This window comes from Ochlerotatus camptorhynchus, unplaced genomic scaffold, assembly GCF_037179485.1.
Source record: "Ochlerotatus camptorhynchus isolate MF236.1 unplaced genomic scaffold, CSIRO-AGI_Acam_v1.1 ptg000539l, whole genome shotgun sequence".
Classification (NCBI taxonomy): domain Eukaryota; kingdom Metazoa; phylum Arthropoda; class Insecta; order Diptera; family Culicidae; genus Ochlerotatus; species Ochlerotatus camptorhynchus.
In genome coordinates, this window is record NW_027041022.1 from 159,089 (window position 1) to 185,054 (window position 25,966).

Sequence of the window (25,966 nt, forward strand, 5' to 3'; positions counted from 1 at the left end):
ATATCTAAACATCAAAACTGCTTCAAACACAAAATTAACGCAAATATCTCTTAAAGCTACGCTTATTTTTCTCGCGGGACACATTAAAATCGAACACATAATAACAACTATTGAAAACGCGGCACATACTCAACATTGGTTCGTGTACGCCATAGTTGGTCCTCGAACGCCGGTTGTTGAAGAACGCATGCAGCCGGAGGTCCCGTCGTTGAGTGTTGATGTCAAGAAGACTGAGAAGTGTGGAGCAGTCGACGTTCCCTTGCAGAAGATCCGCAACGAAACAAGCCTTCGCCACATTACGCCTTCCTTCCAAGAGCTCCAGGTCGATGAGGTTACAGCGACTTTCATAGCTCGGCAAGTTACGCGGGTCGCGCCAACGAAGGTGTCGCAACGCAAAGCGAAAAAATTTTTTCGCTGAACAGCTTCAATTCTATGGATGGCATTCTGATAGAATGGCGACCAAACAACGGCAGAGTATTCCAGTATAGGTCGAACCAGGGAACAGTATAAATCCTTCAGGCAATACACGTCCTTGAAGCTTTTGGCGAAACGGAATAAAAATCCTAGCTGCGATGAAGCTTTAGATACAACATAAGCAATGTGATCCTTGAACGTTAATTTGCAATCGAGCATGACTCCCAAGTCCTTGACAGTCGATTCGCGTTTCAAGCTTATTCCTCTTAAGGTGTAATCGTGGAAATGCATCGCCCGTTTACGGCCAAAGGAGATGACCGAGCACTTGGACACATTTAAAGACATCCTGTTTATCCGGCACCAATCATCAAAGACTTCAAGTTCTTGGTGGAGGAAATGAGCGTCTTGAGGCCCTTTTATTACGTAGTAGAGCTTCATGTCGTCGGCGTACGAGAGTTTAAGGCATTTGAGGATCAAGTTCACGTCGTTCATATACAACAGGAAAAGCAATGGCCCCAGGTGGCTGCCTTGAGGAACACCAGATGTAACAATGAAGGGTGGAGAAGCGTAGTCACCGATCTTAACAGACATAGATCTGCCAGTCAGATAGGAGCGAAGCCAGGTAAGTAGACTCCCATGAACACCCATTTTGTCATATTTAGAGATGGTAATTTCATGGTTCACTCTATCGAAAGCTGCAGAGAGGTCGGTGTATATGGCGTCAACTTGATGGCCACGTTCAATCTCACGAAAATGAACGATGTAAAAACAGTTAGATTAGTCGTCGTCGAGCGCTTAGGCATGAAGCCGTGTTGATCCTGGGAAATACTGTACGAGCAGTCTTGAACCAACTTTTCCAGGACAATTAGCTCGAATAGTTTGGAGATGCAGCACTCAATGCAGCTATTCCGCGGTAATTGGTGACAGTCTGCTTGCATCCTTTTTTGTGAACAGGGAAAACAAACGAATCCTTCCAACATTCTGGAAAAACTCCGGAGGTCATTGACAAGTTGAAGACCTTACCTAAGAACTCTGAAAGAGTGTCTAAGCAACGTTTCAGTACTAATGAGGGAATGCCATCTGGACCAGATCCTGTTGATGTTTTCATCTGTTTCCCGGCTGAAATCACCATGTCGCTGTGGATGGTGAATGGAGAACCAAACACCGACGTACGAGGGACATTACTCGTGGCAGCAGCAATTTCCTGAGCATCAAGAACTTCGTCTGAAAAAACGCTGCTGAATTGTGTGCGAAACATATTGTCGATATCTGCGACGGAGTTGGCATCAGTAACGCCATCAGTCATATTAGACGACAATCCCGTTTCTTTCCGTTGCTCGTTCACATATCGCCAGAATTCCTTAGGATTAGCTTTGAGACGACTCTGCAAGTGAGACTGATGTGCGTTGTACAAGCTTGCATTGAGATCTCTGTACTCGTTGTTGGCGCGGACGTAATTAGCCTTCGTAGAATCTGTGTGATATTTACGGTGTTTCCTCAGTGCAGCCCTTTTCACCTTTTTCAGATGCTTAAGATCAGAGTTCGACCAGGCGGGTTTGGCAGGTTTACACCGTAGTTTTTTAGGCACAAACTGATCGATAGCGTAGAATATGATACCACACATGGTCGAGGCAGCCAGATTCGCATTATAATAAGGACCATTTTGTCGTGATGGTTGAGTAATGCTGAGCTATCAGGGTGTTAAACACAGATGAGGCTGGTGAGCTCTATGTGGTTTGAAATGAGGGTGACGCGCTTGGCATAGATGGCCCACAGCGACTCACGAAGAGCTACTGATTCCGATTAATAGCGGTGTGGCTTCTTCCTCCTTCTATGGATGCTCATGTGGGCTGCAGCTAGCTGCTTGCAGGCAGCCTTTCGTTTTGTACTGGAGAACAATGTTCAACGCCACGCGCCGAAAGCACCGACGACCGGACACCACCACACACGGTGATTGGAACTGAATCCGATCAGCGATTGAGGGTAACCTTGATAGCAAGCTGCTTACGGGGAGCCTTTCGTTGTGTACTGGAGAACACCACCACTCACCACGCGGTTATTGAATAAACACCGTTTGGTGAGACCGGATGGAATTCAACTCTGAAATTTGTGTTAGGGAAATCGCTTTTCGCAGGCAATCGGTGATAATTTTAATTATCATAGCAACAGTTTCACATTCGTGCAATTTTCAATAGTGATATTTTGAAAAATAATAAAGTATTTAGTTTAGCAAATGCGTCAAAATATTTCTGATTGATTGGTGATAAAATTATTGAAATTGGTGCAGGGGAAGCTGAGTTATTAACGTTCAAAATCTTTCATAATTTTGTTACATGTTCCATTTTCAGTTATCACAAAGTGTACCCCCATATAGAAACCACAGACGTAGTCTTATGTCAAAACTATAAAATTTGAAGCATTCGAAACCATGAACTCTTCAAAATTTACCAAAATCGTAGAAAAAACAACCGTCTGCGTGATATATTTTTGAAGAAATGGAATCAATATTATCTTCAAACCTTGATTTTGGTACACTTCTTGGTTGATAGCCAAACGGCTAGGCTTGAACCATGGCTTAGAAATGCCTCTCTCCAGTATGGCAATATGGCAAAATGGAATATGGCATCACTTTCTGTTAAAACTTGTGTTTAAACTTGAATCTTAGATTTGGAGATGTTTTCCAACTTGTATCTGAATAATATCGATCATTTCTAGTAGAGATGAACTAGCCTATGGCTAAAAATCTCTTAAATAAAGATTAAAAAAAAAATCATTTCTAAGAATGTGAGATTTTGAGAGAGGAAAGTAACTTTCATCATCAAAAACGAGACATTTTCCTGAGTAATTTCTTGCGATCCAACGGCATTGGGTTTTCACGTTCGAAATTTCTTGATCGGTGTATTCTGGAGCTCTTGATTTCTTTTGACAAACTATTCCTATCCTTTTCAACGTTTTACAGATGTGAGGTTGCGTGCACTTGAACTTTTTCGCGGCGGTCGGCAGACTTATCGAATCTTTGTTGTTGATCGTATTGTGTAGCGATCGAAGTCCTTTTTTGTTCATTATTTTAACTAGTTTTCCATTAGACCTCTCCTGAACTGTTGACAAGGATCCCAGAATACGATAAACAGTAGAAATTCGTACATTCTCTGATTTGAAATGATCCACCGTAAACTCTTTCCCCCGATTTTCATGTGTTTTGAAGAACTCTGCAATGCGCTCACGAAGTGCATCTTGTCTTGATGCCAATTTTGAACACAAATGAGCATGTTAAAACAGAATAAAAAATTATATAGTTAAGTGGAAAGAGAGAGAGAGAGAGCATTGATTCCCATAAGCTATCTCTTTTTTGTGGACAATTGTGGTTCGGTATGAAAGAGTTGAAGCTATTCTCATTTTTTAGTTACCACCCGTTATACTAAAAGCTCGCTAACACTGATAGGGACAGTTTGAATATTTAAAAAAAAATTCAGCATACCGTAGATAAATTCTCAGTGTCAAAACATGATAGCCGGCAGGTTAGGGGTAGCAAATGGATGGCAGAGTAGGGATTAAGAACACAAGGTTTAGAGAGCAATATGCTCTTGTACTCGAAGTAAGCGACATACTGATGGAAAAAGCACCCTCGGGGTACCCCGATGGGCAGCTAACAACTTGGGAGAACACAAGATGACACTAACTACTAAATCCTCAGAGCTCCCCGTTTAAAAAAAGTAGATTTAGTTCCAATAGTGGAGATCTTGGCTCGCCAATATGTTGTTTTCCTCACAAACTCAAACTCAATGGAGGGTGCATGACCAAAGCACGTGGTCGATCTCGTGATAACCTTTACCACAAGCGCACAAATTACTGTCTGCGAGCCCGATTCGAAAGAAATGCGAGTCTACGAGCAGTGGTTGGACATGAACCTCGACATGACACGTATAAAGTCACGGCAACCCTTTGAACCACGGATTGTTCGACACATGTGGGAGAATAGAATGTAACTACCTTCCCAGATCCATAACAAGCAATTATGCAAATCGAAGATGGTCGAGTCTGATAGATTTGTCATTTGGCGTGGAACTGCTCCATTAGGAAGCCAAGGATGGCATGAACCAACCCTGGGGAGTTCAATGCTGAGATGAAATTTTGCTGCAAACACAAGATGTGCTCGAGCTTGATGGATGTTTAACGGTAGTTCGTTTATTGCTTTCGCTGAATGCTTTCATTAGCTTGCATAATTGGGTTCGGTCTGTATGTTGTGCAGGTATATCAGTTTAATAAATTATTTATAAAGCAATTTTAAATTTTATCATAGAGTAGTTTGAATTAAAATTATGCTAAATTTCTTTAAATTTTTTCTCAATAAGAATGGCTCTAAAGGACTCAAAGTTCTATTCACAAAATCATTTCATATTGCCTTTGAATTAAGTTTAAGTTGTACAAAGAAATTTTCCGTTATCGTCGAGACCTCCAGACAATTGTTTTTTTTTGTTATTATAATTACTTGAACACATTTTAGGTCATCCGTGATATGGTCGGGATGAGATTTGAACTCCAGTGAGGCATGAATGCTAAACACTACGCCGGGCTCGACTCGCACCTCTACCTGTTTAATTATTCTCGAAGAAGTCTAGATATTAGAGACCATGACGTTTTCTGAACATATTTTCATAGTCCTTTTTGGCAAACCTTAAATTAACATAGTATCTTGTTCAAGTCCTTTGAAAATGACTGTAATGATTAAGTTTAACTATTTTTATTCGTCTAAGAACTCCACCATTGTAACTTGTTAACTTGTTTTAAAAGCTTCCAATCTGACTCTCCAAGGACTGTGGAGTCATTGTTTTAGCTATCTATGTGAGTTTGTCTTTAAAGCCCTCTCGAATGAACCTTTACGGGTTCAATCTTCTAGATTTGTTCTTCATGTGCTTACTTACCTTACCATCCAGGCTAAAGCCTGATTGTACTTTGCTGTTGTACATAGAAGTTTTCTTTATTACACCTGATCCCTGGCTGCAAATTTGGAGATCGCCTTCCTACGGGTCAATCATATTTCCCGCTGTGAAACTTCTCGTTTAGTTTCAGATGAGTTCTTTTCGAGAACCATTTTCTCCGGGTTGTCGTCTAACATTTTTACGATACGCCCCCTCAATGTAGTTGCTCGCAATGTGTGTAATCGTTTGAATACATAAAGCGAAGTGTTTTGGTGAGAAAATGCAGTGAAATTGAAGAAGTCGTAATTTACCCTACAAGGAAGATCATTCACCATTTCATTATGTTTTAACCAATTTCCGTCAGTGTTCACTCGGCTGTCGACAGAAGCAGACCGGCGCGATCATCTGTTTACTGGGCAGCAACCATTGTGTGGTCCTCGTCATTGTTCTTCATCAGCAGTTCTTTCAGTCGATGCGTTGTCGACTTGGGAAAGCAACCGTTTCGTGATGAAAGTGTGAGTGCTGACCACGTTTTGCGTCCATTGACGTTGACGGCGACTCTGTAGCTTTTTACTCCAATGGTAAAATCCATAAACAAACGTCAGACTGTGCGTGAAACATGGCGGACTTTGTACTATCCTTTAACTCCACTGAAAATTCCCCTAAGAAACTGTCAATCTTTGCTAGAAGAGACGATTTTTCAACGGTGCCGTCAACGCCAATTGCTGCAATGGAAGCGCTCTGACCCCCGTTGGCGAATCTGCCGTACATGGAAACCACTGGAAGCGGCTCCCGTTCTGGTGGAGGAGGTTTATTGGATAGCGGAAGATAACATGTTTATTGTGTTGTATCTTTTGACTATAGTTTTAAGATGTATTGGCAAGAATCCTCGGCTCTCTAAAGTTAATTCGGTTGAGCCTTATCAAATAAATTAAAAAACTAACAAATTTCCACCAATATATCAAGTTTCTACAATATCATAGTAAAATATTGCCATCTTTGTGGTTGAGTTGTGAACTATCTGTTGGCTATCAAACGTCAATATATAATTTTAGGTTGTAACGTGAAACTTACTTGAAGGTACCAACGCTCAGAAATGTTTCGTTTAAAGGGGGAGTACACTTTGATTTTTCAAAAAAAAAAAAATGCATTTTTTTTGGCTTAAAATGTTCCTTGGGATCTAAACTTTAATTTAGAAAAGACTCAAAGTCCGCCAGAATATTCCTTACCGCTTTACGAAGCGATTTCCCTAAACATGTACATGTACATGTACCGGTGAAATTTTATCTTTAAACGCGTTTATCTCGAAACGGGGTTTTTCAAACTGGCGTGGGAAATAACTCTAACCAGTTACTATCAAATTTGGATTTCGCCCAGGTTTTCTTGTTCAGAATTAAATTTTGCTTAGAAATACGTATCCACATTTTCGATTTGGTCAAACATGGATTTTTAATCCACGATTTTGTAAGCATTTTTATTTTTAGGGTGGAAAATGGACTTCTTTTTCCTAAGGCCACAACTTTTGAAAAAATTAATTTATAAAAATCGGAATACGTATTTCTAACCCAAATTTCATCACTAATCAGGATTTTTGTTCGATTTATGTTCCAGGATCACATGGAAAGGAGTATTTTCCCACGCCGTTTTCCGACTTCCACGCGAGGACGCCCGCGCGACCTGGTGCACCGGCCACTGGGAGACGCCAATCGAGTTTAAAAAATACAAATTGTAGTTCGAAGGATGATTAATAAATGGGTTATAACATATTTGCCCTCCCTGAGTGTTTTATTGCTTAAAAAAATTAACGACAATGCCTTACTTTTTGAACGTTCAAAGTGTACTACCCCCTTAAGATATATTGGATTTTGCGTCTAAATTGCAATTCTGTCGCAATGTGGAGGTCTCATACAGTGCTCTAGGGATTCATAAAATATGTATTTTCTTTCAAACTGGGTCCGCATCTAGTCAAGTTTATACAAATACTGTTGAGGTGGATGATGATTTCAGTAAAATTTGGCATAAGGTCATTGTCCCTAATGTCAGTCAAAGTATTCCAAATATCGGGTCCATACAAACATTTCTATCGATAGAATTTTTAACAATTTTTCACTAGCAATCAAAACTAATCCTTTGAATTGTCTAGAGGACGCATTGTTCAAAGACAAATTGAAGAACTGGAGATTTTTATCGATGGCTCCAATCTTTAGAACCATAGCATTAGAGCCATTTTCCATGTATAATATATTATTTGTAGATTTATGTTGTACCTGCACGTTCACAGCGCTACCGTGGAAATCTGGAAACCCAAAAAAACACTTATTTTCAGTAGGTTTCAACTAGATTATATTAATAATGCATTTAGAATATTGGCTCTCAGGTAGAGGGAAGTAGCAAAAATCATTGCAAAATAATATCAAAGTTTACTTTTATATATTATTAAGTTATTGATAAGTAGTTTGCTCTTCACTTGTTTAAATAGGTTATTATTATATCAGCGTATAATTTGATAAAGTTTTAATATCTTGGTAACATGAGTTCAAGAACTAATTTTGATCTGATAATATTCCATTTAGTTGATTTATTTCAGCAAATTATCAATACATTATGAGATATGATGGCAAAATATTATGGATGTTGAAATTGTTTGGATAGGACAACAACTGACGTTGCTATTACTCAGATATCATCCCATGGATTTTCCGATATTATTTTTGATATTTTAGCTCTTAGATATCCTGTTTTCCAATTTCTAAATTAAAACTAATTATTTATTTGGTATTCTCTTCTACTCGGATTGTGACACCACCGCACTGTGGTCCAAAACGGCAAAAAGTGGAACTTTATTCCTAGAGCCTAGCCTTTACATTTTAGCCATATAGTGTCTTCGGAAAAAATGTTTGTATAAATATCTTACATAATATAAAACTGTCAAAAATTAGTCATGTCTTACTATGCAAAAAATAAAAACACTAACTTTTTTCTTTGAGGATATAGGGGAATCATGTCTTCAGCAAAGTTGTAGACAATATAAAAACAAGCAACTTCACCCAGTACGTCAAAATTCTAAATCCTGTATTTTCAGAGTTATGGAGCTTTTTCTATGGAAGTTCCCTTAAATTTAGTTTTTTATACTTAACTTATTTAAATTTCATTTTTCATGTATACAATGTTCTAGATCATGAATCATTACAATTACTCCTTGTAAAGTTATAACAACTTTTATCTTTATTTTTCCATTACTTCATAAGCTTTTAGGAGAGAATGGGGCAAGTGAGGACACAAAACCAACTTTTTTTTTTGAAGCTTAGCTCAAGTACTATGAAGTTGAGAAGGTTTTATTTGTTGCTCCCTTCCCAAATTTGAGTACAATAACCTTATTATTTATGGTTTTTCATATATTTTTCACATTCTTTTTTAGGTTTTTTATACATAATTTTTTACTCTTTTATATTTGAAGTATATAATGTTCTAAATAATCTTAAAACAGTTAAAACACATGTATTTGTACAAGACCGTTAGTCTCTAAAATAATGCATTGCAAAGTTATAGCTTATTTTAACTTTATTTTGCTTTATTTTTTTGTTTATAAATATGGGAGAATGTGGCAATGGGAGCACAACATCATCTAGCCTTCTTGAAGCCCAAGTACCAAAAAGCTATGCTGATTCAACTTAACCCTCTCCTCCTTCTATTTGAGTATGACAACTTTACGCTGTTACATATTTTCTTGTTTTTATAGTAAACTTAATATATTGAACATTCGCTGCAATAACATTATAGCTCAAAAATAATACACCATGTACTTACGCGAATAATATATTCAGTTTCTTTCTTTGTCCAAATGCTCACGACACGTACACCTAAATATCAGCAACACTGCCAACAGGCAGCGAAATCACATAAACTGTTATGCTATTCGCGTATAGCTCAAAAATAATACATGGTGTATTATTTTTGAGCTATAATTTAATGCTGCGAATGTTCAATATATTAAGTTTTCTATAAAAACAAGAAAATATGTAACAGCGTAAAGTTGTCATACTCAAATAGGAGGAGGAAAGGGTGAACTTGAATCTGCATAGCTTTTTGGTACTTGGGCTTCAAGAAGGCTAGATAATGTTGTGCTCCCATTGCCACATTCTCCCATATTTATAAACAAAAAAATAAAGCAAAATAAAGTTAAAATAAGCTATAACTTTGCAATGCATTATTTTAGAGACTAACGGTCTTGTACAAATACATGTGTTTTAACTGTTTTAAGATTATTTAGAACATTATATACTTCAAATATAAAAGAGTAAAAAATTATGTATAAAAAACCTAAAAAAGAAAGTGAAAAATATATGAAAAACCATAAATAATAAGGTTATTGTACTCAAATTTGGGAAGGGAGCGACAAATGAAACCTTCTCAACTTCATAGTACTTGAGCTAAGCTTCAAGAAAAAAAGTTGTTTTTGTGTCCTCACTTGCCCCATTCTCTCCTAAAAGCTTATGAAGTAATGGAAAAATAAAGATAAAAGTTGTTATAACTATACAAGGAGTAATTATAATGATTCATGATCTTGAGCAAAAACGTGTGTTTTGATTGTTCAAATAATTGTCTAGAACATTGTATACTTGAAAAATGAAATTTAAAGAAGTTAAGTATAAAAAACTAAATTTAAGGGAACTTCTATAGAAAAAGGTCCATAACTCTGAAAATTCAGGATTTAGAATTTTGACGTATGGAGTGAAGTTGCTTGTTTTTACATTGTCTACAACTTTGCTGAAGACATCGTTCCCTTATATCCTCAAAGAAAAAAGTTAGTGTTTTTATTTTTTGCATAGTAAGACATGACTCATTTTTGACAGTTTTATATTATGTAAGATATTTATACAAACATTTTTTCCGAAGACACTATATGGCTAAAATGTAAAGGCTAGGCTCTAGGAATAAAGTTCCACTTTTTGCCGTTTTGGACCACAGTGCACCGCCCAAGCAGAACGCTTCCATTGGAATAAGTTGCTCTAACTTGATTGGAATAAGTTTTTATTATTTTTATTTTTATAGTCACTTTAACGCTTGGGGGCCTCATACCTTAGTCAGTAAAGGCACGCTATTACCAAGCCGAAGGCAGCGGGTTCGATTCCCGGTCCGGTCGAGGGAATCTTTCGGTTTGGAAATTTTCTCGACATCCCTGGGCATAGAGTATCATTGTGCTTGCCACACACAATATACAAATTCATGTATTGGTATTGGCATCGAAAACTCTCAAATATTAACTGTGGAAGTGCATTTATAGAACACTAAGTTGAGAGCACGCAATAAGCTAACATATGCGCTACGTAATAAGCTTGAAATGAAGAAGAAGTTTAACGCTCTTCGGGTGAGATTTGAACTCGTGACTTTGGCGTAAGAGGTATGGATGCTACCACTACGCCGGGGTCGTCCCCTTTGGAGTAAGTTGCATACAATTAACCACTCTTATTGAGTGACATTTGTACTGCTAGGGCGAGATGATGAACATTTAAATCCCACTAGTTGTTGGACCTAGTAGTCCACGCACGTTTTTTGAGTCCAGTTTTTCTAAGGTCTATCTCGTAATGATACTTGTTCTATAATTTATCAAATTTGAATAAGAATACTGAATTTAAATAGGCTTTCCAGCATTTACGTCAGTCTGTTGTTATTTCTCCATGCGCTGGAGGACTGGAGTTATTGCTGGAGATGTCAAGATGCTTTCTGAACATACCTCTGAGAAGTTCAGAGAGGATGGATGCTTGTCTCCCAGATCTTACTCACATCTATTGAAGTACTCTGAGATGATGGGGATAGTTCAAGATCCACTTAAGATTATTTCGAGAGAAGATTAAAATTCAAGTCCAGTCGATACCAATACCCAGTGAATCCAAATAATATTGAGACGTTAGAAAAGGTTCATTTATAGTTTTGGAGACATCAACGGTGAATTCAGAGTACAAATTCAGATGACCTCTTAGGCAAGTCAAGCGTACGTTGGGAACAAATTTAACGAGCATTGGAATACAAAATGACGATCTTTGAGAACAAGTGTTCTCACAACTGGATCTGTAATGCTGAGCTCCATCGTCGATGTCATCAGAAGCCGATATTAACATAAATTCGAGAACGTAAGTGGAGATGGGTCGCCTTTGCTCTGCGAAGGGGGAGGAAACGAAATCTGCAAGCAAGCATTGGCTTGGAATGCAGCAAAGGCAGACTCAATAAGGAAATCAAGTGTACAGAAATTGGATCTGCCAAAGATCTAGGCGAATGCAAGCAGGGTGTTTAGGATGCATGAGTGAGTGAATGAATCCTGAAAAAAAATCGCAATGTTGAATCGAGGACATTAAAACAAAAGGACTGTTGTGGTCTGTTCAAATCACTCCAAGAAAAGTTCAGTAAAACTTAACCCGTTTGGGATAATGCATTTTAGATATGGATATGGCCATTTTCGGTAGTCTTTATACAAAATCGCACAAGAAAAGCAAATTGCAGTGAAATATTTTTTTCTGGATGTCTTAGGTCAACCTGGATATTATTCAAGAGTTTTCATCGTAAACATCACTTTTTCATAGTCTTCTAAATCGTTCAAGAGTTCAGGTTATGCAGTCTACTAGATCAACCAGGGCTTGCACGATGTTCTGGGCAATGGAACATATCCAAAGAGATTAGCTTATTGCGTGCTCTCAACTTAGTGTTCCAGATGCACTTCCACAGTTATTGATTGAGAGCTTTCGATGCCTGTACCTGCCCAGGGAAGTCGAGAAATTTTCATCGTGACCATGTTACAGTCGCTATAAATCAATGGAGACGCATAGTAGGCTAGCCGCATAGGAGTATTGAGAGAAAACCCAAATTTTGATAACCTCGACCCAGTGGTTCAAAAGTTAAAAATCTTTGAAAAAAGTCATTTTTGAAAAAAAAAAATATTTTTCGGACCACCCTAACATGGAAATAGTCACCCTAATAACAATATAAAAAACACGAGTCTAATATTTTGTGAAAAGGAACAAAACTGCCAATTTTTACGAAATTCTGAGAACCACTATATCGTTTAGCTATGGAATGGCTGTATAATGAGCATGGCATGTATCGTTTCTAAGGCTATCGTCCCTGTTTAGGATTAATTCAATGTTCTCAAAAATAAAATCTTCATTAGGTGTTCGAGATCAAGGTTATCAAATCTGGCTATAAGCTAATTCCAAAAGAACAAGGTTACTGAAGAATGTTTTTAACACTTGTGATTTTATACAGCCAACCATAGAAGGTGGGCAATAGGGTGGTCCAAATATCCATTATTCTCAGCGAAGCTCAACCCATTTCAAATAAGGTCCTGCAAATTCTCTCAAAATTTGACCTCACTTGGATGCGGACTCATACTGCATTAGCCCTTTGACGGATTTCACGCCAACTCATCCAGTGGTTGGCAGCACCCTCTCAGAACCTTATGGAACTTTGTGGGTGTGGAGACTTAGCAATTTTAAGCAACTTTGCGTACTTATTTTTTTCAAAATTTATCTCGCCTAACATTTGATAAGGGTCAAAGTTTTTTGTCGATTTTTTTTTCAAATCGATATAGCTTAAAAATGACAAGCCCTACAAAAAAAGTGATGTATGGCGAACTTTTAGCAAATAATCTGAAATTTTATAAAATAATTTAAATAAAATAAAAAATCGGTTTCTACACTCTAAAAAAATATATTTAAAAATTAAAAGTCATTTTCCCAAAAATGGTACCCCTCAGATTTGCTTGATATTTTTTCTCATGTTAATTTTTTTTTAGCGTGTTTCACTCAAAGTCGAATAGTAATACGCGCACAACCTTATTAAAATTCGATTAAACTTTATGGGTATACTTTTCGATAATCTGGGCGAAATCTAGCCTAACATTTGAAAAGGGTACAGAGAAGTTACCTGCAAATCGTCCAATAAGAGTTCAGAACAAAACGTTCTAATGAGGAACAGCCATCTCAGCATGGTTTGCACTTTCCTGTGATGGATTGTATTATAATATATGCATACACTCTATCCAACTTCTATAAAACCACCCTCAAATTGTTCCAAATCAACAGGTAAACTAAGTAAAAATCACTTAGTATGTTTTATTCATGAAAAGATTTCAATTCATGTATTTGTGATTAATTTAATTAGAAAAATAATCATTCATTTATTTTTATGTATTAGGTGTGTCCATTAGTAAGCAATATGCATATATGTTTATACCTCATCTCTCAAGTGAATACATATAATAGCGCAGGTAACTTAACGATTATTTAAGACATGCCTAAAATAATCGTTAAGTTACCTGCTATATAGCATTTATATAACAACGCAGGTAGTCACATGAGAGATATAAGGTATAAACTTAAAGCACCGCAGTCTGTTTCTACCGAAATAATCTAATATTTAAGTTTGGTGATATCACAACAATGCTCATAGTTGCTGTAGTGCATAGTTGTTGAAAGTGTAGTGCTGCATAGTTGTTGAAACGAAAAAGTGTTTATATATACAACAATGGAAAAATCTGCTGAATTGATTATTAAAAGGGTGCAATCTAGTGCCAACATAAACAATCCCAATTGCAGCCGCAATAATTTACGTAATTTATCATCAAGTCTCATAGAGAAAATACATTCATGGGGCTTTGATCATCAATTGGATGTAACAATGCGTATTTGTGAATCGTGTCGTGGAATTTTAGTGCACAATAGGACACCTCTCCCGAAAAAGAGGCGATCGGATGGAAAAGAATCAAGCCATGCTCGGAAGTTTGAAGAGCCGCAACCATCAACAAGTCATCAGCAATCAGAACATCAGGAATTTGATGATACACTAGGTAAATAATAATAACTTTAACTGTTTCAAGTGTGTGGTTTAAGGATTGTACATCGAAGATACAACTTCATTTTCAACATTTTTTTAGAGCACGAGCTGGATGAACCGCTTATCGTACAAATTTGATCGATTGGTAGGCCAACCTCGGTGAACAATCTATCAAATTTTCACGACTGTACGATATGCGGTTTATGCAGCTCGTGCTCCACAAACATGGGGAAAATTCAGATGCGGCTTCGATGTACCGTAAACGGGGATGTCTTTGATAATGGAGGTAACTTTGATAATGCAGCTAATCCAAAAAGTTATGACTTAATGCTCTCCGTATTCATTATTTTGGAAGGGAACAATACACAAAGATGTCCGATGAACTCAAGGAGCTGTTCAGTCATGTAAAAACTATACCTGGTACACAAAAATTTCATTGTTTTGTACCTATTTCTACCTATAACATAATTTCTACTAAGCGATTTTCACATTCAAAGGAAACTCCGAAAAATTTCACTCTGTTTCCGATAGACTAATAATCAATGAAAAACTCAAATTATGTATGGAGAATTATAGGAAAATAAATTATGCACTAAACAAAAACACTAGAGTTTTCATTTATTAAAACACCATTCGAAATGCAGGAAAATCCTCTGTATTAGGCCCTTTCAAATGTTAGGCTAGATTTTTGTTTTAAGCACGCCCAGATTATCAAAAGGTCAAAATCTTTATGCTCATTAAGTTTCAACGGATTTTAATAAGGTTGTGCGCGTATTACTATTCGACTTTGAGTGAAACACGCTAAAAAAAAATTAACATGAAAAAGTTGTTGTTCGAACAACTTTTTTTCCTTAAAAGCGGCCACTTTGCAATGTATGAAGAAAAGTTAGGTAATTATATTGCCTTTCATGAAAAAAAATATCAAGCAAATCTGAGGGGTACCATTTTTGGGAAAATGACTTTTAATTTTTAAATATATTTTTTTAGAGTGTAGAAACCAATTTTTTATTTTATTTAAATTTTTTTATAAAATTTCAGATTATTTGCTAAAAGTTCGCCATACATCACTATTTTGTAGGGCTTGTCATTTTTTGTTGTTCGAACAACTTTTTTTCCTTAAAAGCGGCCACTTTGCAATGTATGAAGAAAAGTTAGGTAATTATATTGCCTTTCATGAAAAAAAATATCAAGCAAATCTGAGGGGTACCATTTTTGGGAAAATGACTTTTAATTTTTAAATATATTTTTTTAGAGTGTAGAAACCAATTTTTTATTTTATTTAAATTTTTTTATAAAATTTCAGATTATTTGCTAAAAGTTCGCCATACATCACTATTTTGTAGGGCTTGTCATTTTTAAGCTATATCGATTTGAAAAAAAAATCGACAAAAAACTTTGACCCTTATCAAATGTTAGGCGAGATAAATTTTGAAAAAAATAAGTACTCAAAGTTGCTTAAAATTGCTAAGTCACCACACCCACAAAGTTTCATAAGGTTCTGAGAGGGTGCTGCCAACTCCGAAGACGAGTTGGCGTGAAATCCGTCCTTTGAAATTTATAAGGGAATTACTATGGAAAAAGTGAACGTTTTGATTACCTCGTCCTAACCATTCACCATAATCATTTGTGGGTAAATAGATAATGGTTCTGTCACCCCAAAAGGCCTGGGTTTACTCCAATTCGGCGCCGTCGGGATTTTCTAAGGCATACAATCTCTGATCACGCCTTCCTTTGGAAGGGAAGTAAAGCTGTTGGTCCCCGATCCAAGCGTTGATGGGTCGACCCTACCCTACTCTACCTCAAACACCGCTGCCTTCCTGGTGTCGGTAGCATTGGTTCTCAGTACGGAAAACAAGATCGACGGAAAATTATGCAATCGATTAATTTTATCTGAAAGTTATTGGATCGTAATCAATTAATAACTAATTACCTTGAAGTCTAATCGAAAAGTGGACTTCTGCAAATTTATAGCTGATAAAATATTCCATAAGAACAGATTGTAAGCCTTTCCTTAGATCACTACAGTGAAGGGCTAGAATTTGGAGAATACAAAGTTAATTTTCCCATAGTAATTCTCATATATACTTCAAAGGGTGGGTACAGTATGAGTTGGCATCCAAATGAACTAAAATTTTGTGAGAATTATCTGAACCTTATTTGGATTTTGAACTAATTTAGTGGGCATATATGACCTATCCTATCCATGAGTTAGCACATTTGGAGAATTCATAAAACAAATGCAAGGTCTTCTAATGATGCTCAGAAGCTAGGTTTGTTTCGATAATATCATATGTAAGCCCAGAGGTCATGAAGGACAATCCGACCAAAGTCGAGCATAATAATAAATGCAAAATTCAAACATTAAATTTTAATTTTAATTTCATTTATCAAAATATGATTTCTTGATGAACATTTCAAAAGGTCCTATATGCTTTTATCGATTCTCTTCGTACACCTTCTCTTTTGATAACCATTGCTAAGCAAACCGATTTCACGCTATTTTTAACACACAGTTTGATAAAGAAGGTTCTTATCTAGCGCCTAAAACGTCAAATACAACAGGAAAAGGCTTTACAGCCGAGCTTTTAACGAGTAAGAAAGTCGATGAATAGAATCGATCAATGCAGATAGGACCATTTGAAATATTTATATAGATTTCAGTTCACGATTAGTAATAAATTATTGTTTTCGTTTTGTTGTAAACTGTAGTTTGCGATTTTTGCTTATACTCGTGTCTAAATAAGTTTTAATGTTGCTTTCATTGAGACAGGACTAGTGTTTATATGCTGAGGAATTGTTTCTTTTTTTTCCGACGCCAGAAAGGCAGTTCCTACACCTGGACCCTACCTATCGACCCATCAACGGCTTTACTTCCCGAAGGAAGGCGTGATCAGAGATGTTATGCCTCAGAACATCCCGGTGGCGCCGACTGAGATTGAACCCAGGCCTGCTGGGGTGCGAGATTATCACGCTTATCACTACAGCACCGGTGCCGCTATAGTTATTGCTCTGAATTGCTTTTATTTTAGCCGTTAAAACGACCAAAACGAGAGCAGCCTGAATGATAAAATTCATGCACATCACAACATCAAATTTTGTTGTTGATTTGATCGCAGACATCCACATAAGCGAATCCCGAAAATCATACAGAGGACAAATGCTAAAAAATCTCAATGACAAGTTCAAAGCATTTCAAAGACACTCTATAGACAGACTCAAATTTCCTTCAAGAGAATCTAGGGAAGTTCAGCTTTTGCATGGTCAGACTAGTTTGGAAGAGACGTTAGATCAGTAGGTCGCTGCAGATCTTTCAACAATCTTTTTAACAAAATATAGGATGGCTGCTATAGATAATTCAAGGTTGCCAGTGTCTCCGTTTTATATTGATTAAAAGAAATGTTTCGAGTGTCTAATGTGTGTCTAAAATTTCTCAAAATCAACTTTGTAGTTCAAAGACTAGCGCCTTAGCTAATTCGGCTTAACAAGTCGGTGAACTTGCTCAGACGATCAAATTCGAATGTCTCCAGTATAATAACCGAAGTTGCCTCAACTTTTCCTGATTCTTCAAGTCCCTGGTTTTTCAAATTATTATCTGCATTTTAAACTACCGTACTGGAACCGTTAATCCAGATATCCGTTGTTTTTAATTATTATCTCTATTTTGTAACATAATTAATATGTGTGATGGTTCTGATGGATACACAAAGACCATTACAACATTTACCTACTATTTTCAGTTTATTAGGCAGTGATAACAATCTTCTAAAAAATTTCTCGTGCCTGGATTTTGAGCCTTTACGGTACATGTTTACGATAATTAACTAAACCACATTCTCTCATTGTAACCTATTATGTCCGATACTTTTGTCTTGAATGCACTCACCTGCGTGTATGTCATCCAGCAGCACGGTTCCACCTGGTTGGAATCAAGCCCCCAAAACTCCAGCTCCTCCTCGAACAGCGGTCCACACACATCGGTTGGGTAGTGCAGTTTTCCCGTTCTGAAAAAAAAAGCAAAAAACAAGATAGCAACCATAATTTAATCCTCTCATCAAATCAAACGAGCAGCAAGAAGCGGGATGGCAACAATATTGGCTAATTAATTTCATTAACTTCTGAGCGCGCGCGCTTCATCGGCACACTTTAGAAACAATTTCATTTGTTGGCACATTTTGGGAATCCTGAAATAGCACCATAATGGAAACCAAAGTTCGCCATCATCATTATCATCACCATCATCATCATCGACATCACCGCCATCACCAGAGTTGAGTACAAAAATGAAGCCAAGGTGCTAATGAAGCGCTTGCTGTTTTGTGTTTGATGGCAATTAATTATTCAAATTGCATTTTCGGTCAGCTAGCGATAAAGAGTCGATCCGATGGTTTATTGGTACAAGAGCTGATCAATCATTAATGTAGGAATGCGGCATACACACACACAAGCGCGCGGCTGCAAGGAATGCCAAATTTTTGTTCGGCATGTTTGCTTGGCTATTGTGTTGGTATTGATTAAATTCTGTTCTAGTGATATAGATGCATTCCAATTTTGGTCAAACACATGCCTTTATGTGTGTCGTGTTTGTCGATGGAAATGAACGATAATGCACAATTCCCTGAATCAACGATTTAAAAAACTATACTGCAACATTTATATGAAATTGACACCCGGATCATTAGCCTAACGATCAACATTTGGAATCTCATTTGAAATTGTAATTCGCCGATACGCTCAAGCATCCTGTCCCACCCACACTTTGCGAATTTATTCACTAATTTGGTGCGACTATCATCCATCCAGCCACCCAACGGCAATGCACACAGTAGACCTTCTTCAACGCCTACTCAAAAGCGACGGTCGGGCGTCTATGGAGCCGTCTGGTGTGCACCACTATGGCATCACCGTCCGTGGAGATTCACAGCTGGGCTCTGGCGTCACTGTCATCCTCATCGCTGTTTCTAGTTGTCGCGTTGACAAATCCTATTATCAGACATGACACCAACAACAACGACAACGAGTGGAACAACAGGGCAAGAAAAATCACTCAAATTAGTGTGGCGGATGACTTCTCACATATACAGGAATCACCCTCCTACGGCTGCTGTTGAAACTGGCTGGTGTTTGGTTTCAAGGACTTTTGCAGAAGCGGGAGTCTCGGCCGATGTTTGGAGTCAAATTTCCACGAATTCTTATCGTATAGCTTGGAGGGTGCTTTCGGCGAGAATGAGCAAAAACTGAAAAGAAATAGGTACCAAGGTGCCTGCGTTCACGTGCTGGGTTATGTGAATTTCGTGCGGGACGTTGGATTTGTTCATGATTTTCCGGTGCCACGCCACGAGGATCGGGTTGGTGACATTTATGGCAAAAGTGTGCCTAGGGTGTGAAAAATTGGGATTAGGATAGCTTCTTCGAATGGATGCAGTTCTTTGAATGGATGCATCTTCGGTGAGATCCTCATAATAATAAATCTATTTGGACAACTTCCTTCCAATTAATAGTTACTAAATTTTGGTAAGCAGCTGTTCATAAACACTGGGACACATTGGGGCTTGTCGAAGTTGTCGAATCTATTATGTCAAATTTGATATTGATGGCGAATTCAATCAACGCAACGCATTATTTATCACAGACTTTTAAAATAAATCATTTTTACTTCCAGTCGTAGTCGAAGGAGAAATATTACAAGTTATAATTTAAATATCATGGCCTTGATGTATTGATTTCTATTTTGATTTGTTTTCCGTCGATCTTGATTTCCGTACTGAGTACCAATGCTACCGACGCCAGCAGGGAGGCAGCTCCCACACCTGGACCCTACCTATCGACCCATCAACTCATAGACCGGGGACCAACGGCTTTATTTCCCTTCCGAAAGAAGACGTGATCAGAGATTTTGTGCCTCAGAAAATCCCGGCGGCGCCGACTGGGATTGAACCCAGGCCTTTTGAGGTGAGAGGCAATCACGCTTACCACTTCACCACTGGTGCCGCTTAGATGTTTTGATAAATCATGTAAACAATAATTAAAATGCTCTTATTTACAAATTGTACTGAAGACTTCTTTGTGTATACATCATTATCACCTTTATACACACACAGCAATTAAATATTCAGTTTTCATACATAAAATTTCTATACCCAGTGCCAGTGGCTGGTTAGGCCAAAAAGTGGCTTTGTACTGTCGCATTAATGACCCTTCGCTCATTTTCAACTCCTATTCAATTTTCATACCACCGAACTCTAACCCTCTTCTAAGACCATTCTCTAGCTAATAAATGATCACACTAAAGCTTCATGTTAGATAGCATTTCCAACGAAATCGGAAAATCTTGTTATCTTAGAATTTTCTTATGTACACAATATATACAAATCTAGATAGAGCTGGAATAAGGGCGCATCTGCTTTTGTAAGCAATGACTTCTCTCGATGATTTTTAGAAATACAAGGCAAGCCACGCTAACCAACATTACCGTCGGGTAGGGGAAGTCTTTTCCTACCTGATAGTGATGTAGATTTGTGTGGGCGAGCCTTGACTTTCAAGACATCATCGAAAGAAATCATTGTTTACAAAAGCTGTAATGCCCTAATTCCAGCTCCATCTTGAAATATACTTTTTATACAGAGGAGCAAGCACTAGGTAAATGTAAGCAAACAAATACGTCATAGGTATGTGTGACTCTGAGAAAATGCTTATAGAAGCACGAGAATGCGTAAATTCCTCTTAAAGCAGAATTTAAATGGTGTTTTCTGCGAATATTTGCAAAGAAAACCTGAGTAAGATTGAAAACATAACTTCAAAGGAAATTCCGATGAAAATATCAAAGCAATCTTATTCTAGTTATATTTAAAAAAAATGAGGAAAAGGAGTTGAAAAAAAAAACGCAATCAGTAGATAATTTTGAGGATTTCTCAGGAGAGTGTTGAGTTAATACAAATTTTGAACAGAATTTCAAAGAAATGTAATGGTAAAAAAAAGTTGTAAAGAAATTTTGAGAAGGATTCTGGCAAACATACTTTTTCATTCAGATACTTCTATAATAATCTTATTAAGAAGTTTCCTCAATCATGAGAATCATTTAGAAGCTAATTCTAGACTCTTGCCCGTCGCTCCGCTTATCTGACTAAAAATAACTTGAGTAGGGCAGTACATCTGAGGAGCTAAGGCTTGTACTCGAAAAAATGCACTATTTTTATCCGTGGGTAAAAATTAATGAAAATCTGAGTATAACTAGTTTGAAGTGAATTGTTTACATGTGCAAAATTTCATAACAATCGGTTCAGTGGATATTGAGATGTTATCGAAACAAGAATAAAATCGCTGGAGAATTTTGCGCGCCGTCATGGAAAATCCGACTGCGATCATGAGATGGATCGGAAGACAATTGGGAATCACCCATACAACTGTGTCTCGGGTGGTAAAATCGTTTAACGTGTCCCAGACGACCGAGCGGCGGGCTGGAAGTGGAAGAAAATCGAAGACAGGTGACCCTGTGAAGGCCCGGAAGGTGTTGGATTATTTCAAGCGTAATCCGAACCTTTTGATTCGCGACGCGGCTCTTAAGGCAAAGTGTTCCGCATGGTTCGTTCACAGCAAACCATCAAACGAGCTGAGCTTCGTGTATTCAAGGTCCGGAAGGCACCGAACCAGCGTGATCAACAAAACACGGCGGCCAAATCCCGCGCAAGGAAGCTGTATCGAGAGTGGTTAACGAAACCGATGTGTGTGGTTATGGATGACGAAACCTATATCAAGGCAGACGCAAAGCAGATACCGGGGCTGGAGTTCTACGTTGCCAAATCACGGTTCGATGTTTCGGAAGACATAAGGAAGAAGAAAGTGGACATATTCGCCAAAAAATACTTGCTCTGGCAGGCCATATGTCAATGCGGTAAACTGAGTAAACCGTACATCACAATGGGTACCATCAACAGCGAAATTTACCTCACCGAGTGCCTCCTGAAACATCTGTTGCCCTTCCTGCAGTCCCACGGAGGCGAGACATTATTTTGGCTGGACCTGGCATCATGCCATTACGCGCGATCGACGTTGGATTGGTACAGAGACAATAACGTTGTTTTTGTACCAAAAACCGCCAACCCCCCAAATTCACCAGAGATTCGTCCGTTGGAAAGATTTTGGGCCATAATGAAGGCCAAAGTTCGAAAATCGTCCAAGGTTTTAAAGAATGAGCTGGAGTTGAAGAAAGAATGGATGAAAGTGACCAAAAAAGTCGGCTCCACCATAACACAAAATGTAATGAGGGGTCTTAAGGAAAAGGTGCGGGCTTTCAGCGATGGAGAGGAAATTGAATAAAGTAATTATGTTGAAACATAATCCATATGTATTAGTTCATTCTCTGAAAGTTTCACGAAATTTCGACTTAAAATAAATTTTTGGCGAACATTTTGTCTGGAACTTTTTTTTCGATTACAGGCCTTACGCAATAATGTAGCATTTTTTCAATGGTTATAGATCAAAATAAAAAAAAAAAAATCGCGAAAAATATATATTTAGATTATGGAGCAATCCTATATTTTTTAGAGCGCAAACCTAATTTTCTATGGATCTATTTTGTTAGTTTCTGGTAATTGTGTTGCTAAATTATACGTTAAATATGGATCATAGTGACATTTTTAATGGATCATTTTCAATTTTGTAGGGAGTTTCACCGGGGTTTAAAGGATCATTTGGGTGTTCTATAAGTAATATTTTTCAATTTTTTATGAGCCGTTTCATCAATTATAAAGGAGCATAATTGCAGACGAAATTACGTCAGAGCTTCCCCCAGAAGTAAAAGTTCACATATACGGAGAATTTAATCAGCATAGTTTTGGCTTCATTACAGACACAGCTTAGTAAAGGGTGGGACGGTCAAAAATTGGCCAATCTTGATTAAGTGCACAATGATTATGATCGCGCACGGGCGGGATCCCTACGTTGTGTTACGGATATAAAATAAAACTACCCCGATTGCTTTGCCGTCCTGCCATGGCAGAGGCAGTGAAACTATTGATATATATTTATTGTTATCATCGGTATCATTTGTATCTGCTTATGTGAATGTGTGTATCGCCGGTAGGGTAGGTGTACATATATATGACGTATTGTACAAACATACACCCCCCCAAAACCAACGGTTTTCAATTAATGATGTAAGCGAATGTTGGCAAGAGGGTCACTGACAAAAAGACAAAAAATAACGCACAATGCTCCGATGAAATGAAGATCACGATAATACAAACACGATAACCACAGAAGATTCCGAACACGCACTCGCCATTATACACTGAGGATGTTTCCTGGCCAGAACTCTCGCAGTCCGCATTATGCCAGGAACGTACATCATCTACCAGATGGCTACCTTGAGGGCCACACCATCGTGGCTGGAAGTGGAACAGAATTCTTTGAGCACCATTCACAGCTGTATCCTCGGCTGCATCTTCATTATCGTCCACGTTGTCGTCACAGTTGTCCTCACGAAATTAACATTGCACTTTTGTAGTTTGCCCGTCGGTCTCAAGTGGTAGGTCACGGCACCATATGATCGCGCACGGGCGGGATCCCTACGTTGTGTTACGGATATAAAATAAAACAACCCCGATTGCTTTGCCGTCCTGCCATGGCAGAGGCAGTGAAACTATTGATATATATTTATTGTTATCATCGGTATCATTTGTATCTGCTTATGTGAATGTGTGTATCGCCGGTAGGGTAGGTGTACATATATACGACGTATTGTACAAACAGATTATGTTATTGTATACATGATCAAACTTTATTTCTTTTTGAAGTTTAATGACTACACAATACAGGAAAATTGTTTGATTAGGGTTCTGATTTTCCAAATACGAACTGTCGGGCTTTACGTTTCATACCTTCCATCAGATTTTGCACCGCTGTTGTATCAACCGTATTTGATGCTGAATGTCAATTTGCTTTGAACTGTTTCTCATTTCCAACAGTTTTCTGAGTTTTCTTGAGAATCCGATTAACGATTGCCCAATATTTTTCAATTTGTTGCAGCTCCAGCGAGTTTGGAGGTTTTTGTCCTTACGGTACGAGTTGCACGTTGTTGGTGGTATACCGTTCCTGACCTATTTTCCCGTTGTGACAGGAAGCTAGGTCTGGCCAAAACAGCCTGGAACAACTGATTTTCTTCAAAAAGGGGAACAATTTTTTTTGCAAACATTTTTTTTTTCACAAATATCTTGGTTGACAATGCCAGTTGTCGTGAAAATTTCGCTTATCAGCCTACATATACAAATCGCCTGCCAAACGAAGTATTTTTTTCGGGAGCTTTGACAGCTTGTTCTGCGTAAACTTATCTTGAACCTTTTCTTTTCCGGTAGCCGTATAAACTCTTGACCTGTGAGCTACTTCAAATCCGCCTTGTCGTATATTTCATCGTTCATTATAATGAAATACAATTTGGATTTTGCTTATGCTCGAAAAAAAATTGATGCGCTGTTCCTCTTGCTTTGATGCCACAACAGAATGGAAAATTACAAAAAAAACTAAATAGAGGCAATTTTCCGTGAGAGGTGTTCAAGTTTTTTAAATGCACGATTAAAAAATTTCGCCAAATTTGAGTCGACCAATTTCTTAACGTTCCACCCTTTATTGGCTTCCATCCAGACTGAACAAAATATCCCTTTCCATCATATCAAGCTCGGTGCATGATCATCAGCATCAAATTTTTTAAAAGAGCGCCACGAATTTGCTATGTTCTCACGATGTCGTTTCGCATCGCATTAATTCAATAACACTTAAATTAACATTTAAGTTTTACATACCCTCCCGGCAACTTTCGTATTTTCATTACAAGCCGCCATCGTACAAACTATGCCACATTTGGACCATTGAATAAGATGATGACGACTTCCAATAAGCATAGCGAAACTATTGATTTTTCAATAACAAAAGCCAAATTGAAGCAATACTTCAATTATATGCTTGAATTATGAACACGCAAAAGTAATACAAAAGTAAACAATTCACTGTTTAGATAAGTTTTTTTTATTGGATGTTATATTGTTGGGGACACCCTAAGTTACTTTTTTTAAACCAGTATAAAACGAGAACCATTAGAAGTTAAACATTTTTTATCTTCAGCAAAGTTCCTTCATCTAAACTGTTCTACTTGCAGAACATTGCGATGGTTGATCTCAAATAATTTAAAGTTGATATTTTGATCTCCCAAACCATAGGGCCACCCTGCCACTTATCTAAAAATATTGTCCAAACAACATATAAAAACTTTCCTAAAGCAACATACACCTAAATCAAACGTTTTAAGCGCAAACATTTTTGTCTTTCAACGTGTTTTTATGTTACTTCATACGCGAAGTTAACGATTTTCAGAGTTGGTTGGAAATGCTAACATGAAGCTTTAGTGTGATGATTTATTAGCTAGAGAATGATCTTTTAGAAGAGGGTAGGTGGATAGTTCCGTTAGAGTACGGCAGTATGAAAATTGAATAGAAGTTGAATATGAGCGAAGGGCCATTAATGCGACAGTTTTTAAAGATAGACGCACATCTTTTGCCTAACCCGTACGCGGAGACTTGAAGTATGTCTCTAAGTCTACAAACAAAAAATGTGCGTCCATCTTTTGCTCATAAACTGACTGCGGCTGTGGAATAGTTCTAGCGACGTTTTCATCACTACCTAAAGCCCCACGTTGCGAGAGCATTTCCAGTCGATGGTGTGTTATAATGCAGTTCTTCTTTACCCAACTATTGTGTTGCCGTACTCTAACGGAACTATCCACCTACCCTCTTCTAAAGATCATTCTCTAGCTAATAAAT

At 37.7% G+C, this 25,966-nt stretch overlaps 1 protein-coding gene across 8 annotated transcripts in view; it reads right to left on the bottom strand.

The window, feature by feature from the left end:
* Nucleotides 1-25,966, bottom strand: part of LOC135713133 (potassium voltage-gated channel protein Shaw-like) — a 221,958-nt gene that overhangs the window by 115,377 nt on the left and 80,615 nt on the right. For all 8 annotated transcript variants that reach the window (XR_010518709.1, XM_065236246.1, XM_065236247.1 and 5 more), the window contains one exon: nucleotides 18,043-18,160. Coding sequence is in view for 7 of the 8 variants with exons in the window: in XM_065236246.1 (XP_065092318.1) it covers nucleotides 18,043-18,160 (118 nt within the window). In the remaining variant the exon portion in view is untranslated. The remainder of the gene's footprint in view (nucleotides 1-18,042; nucleotides 18,161-25,966) is intronic.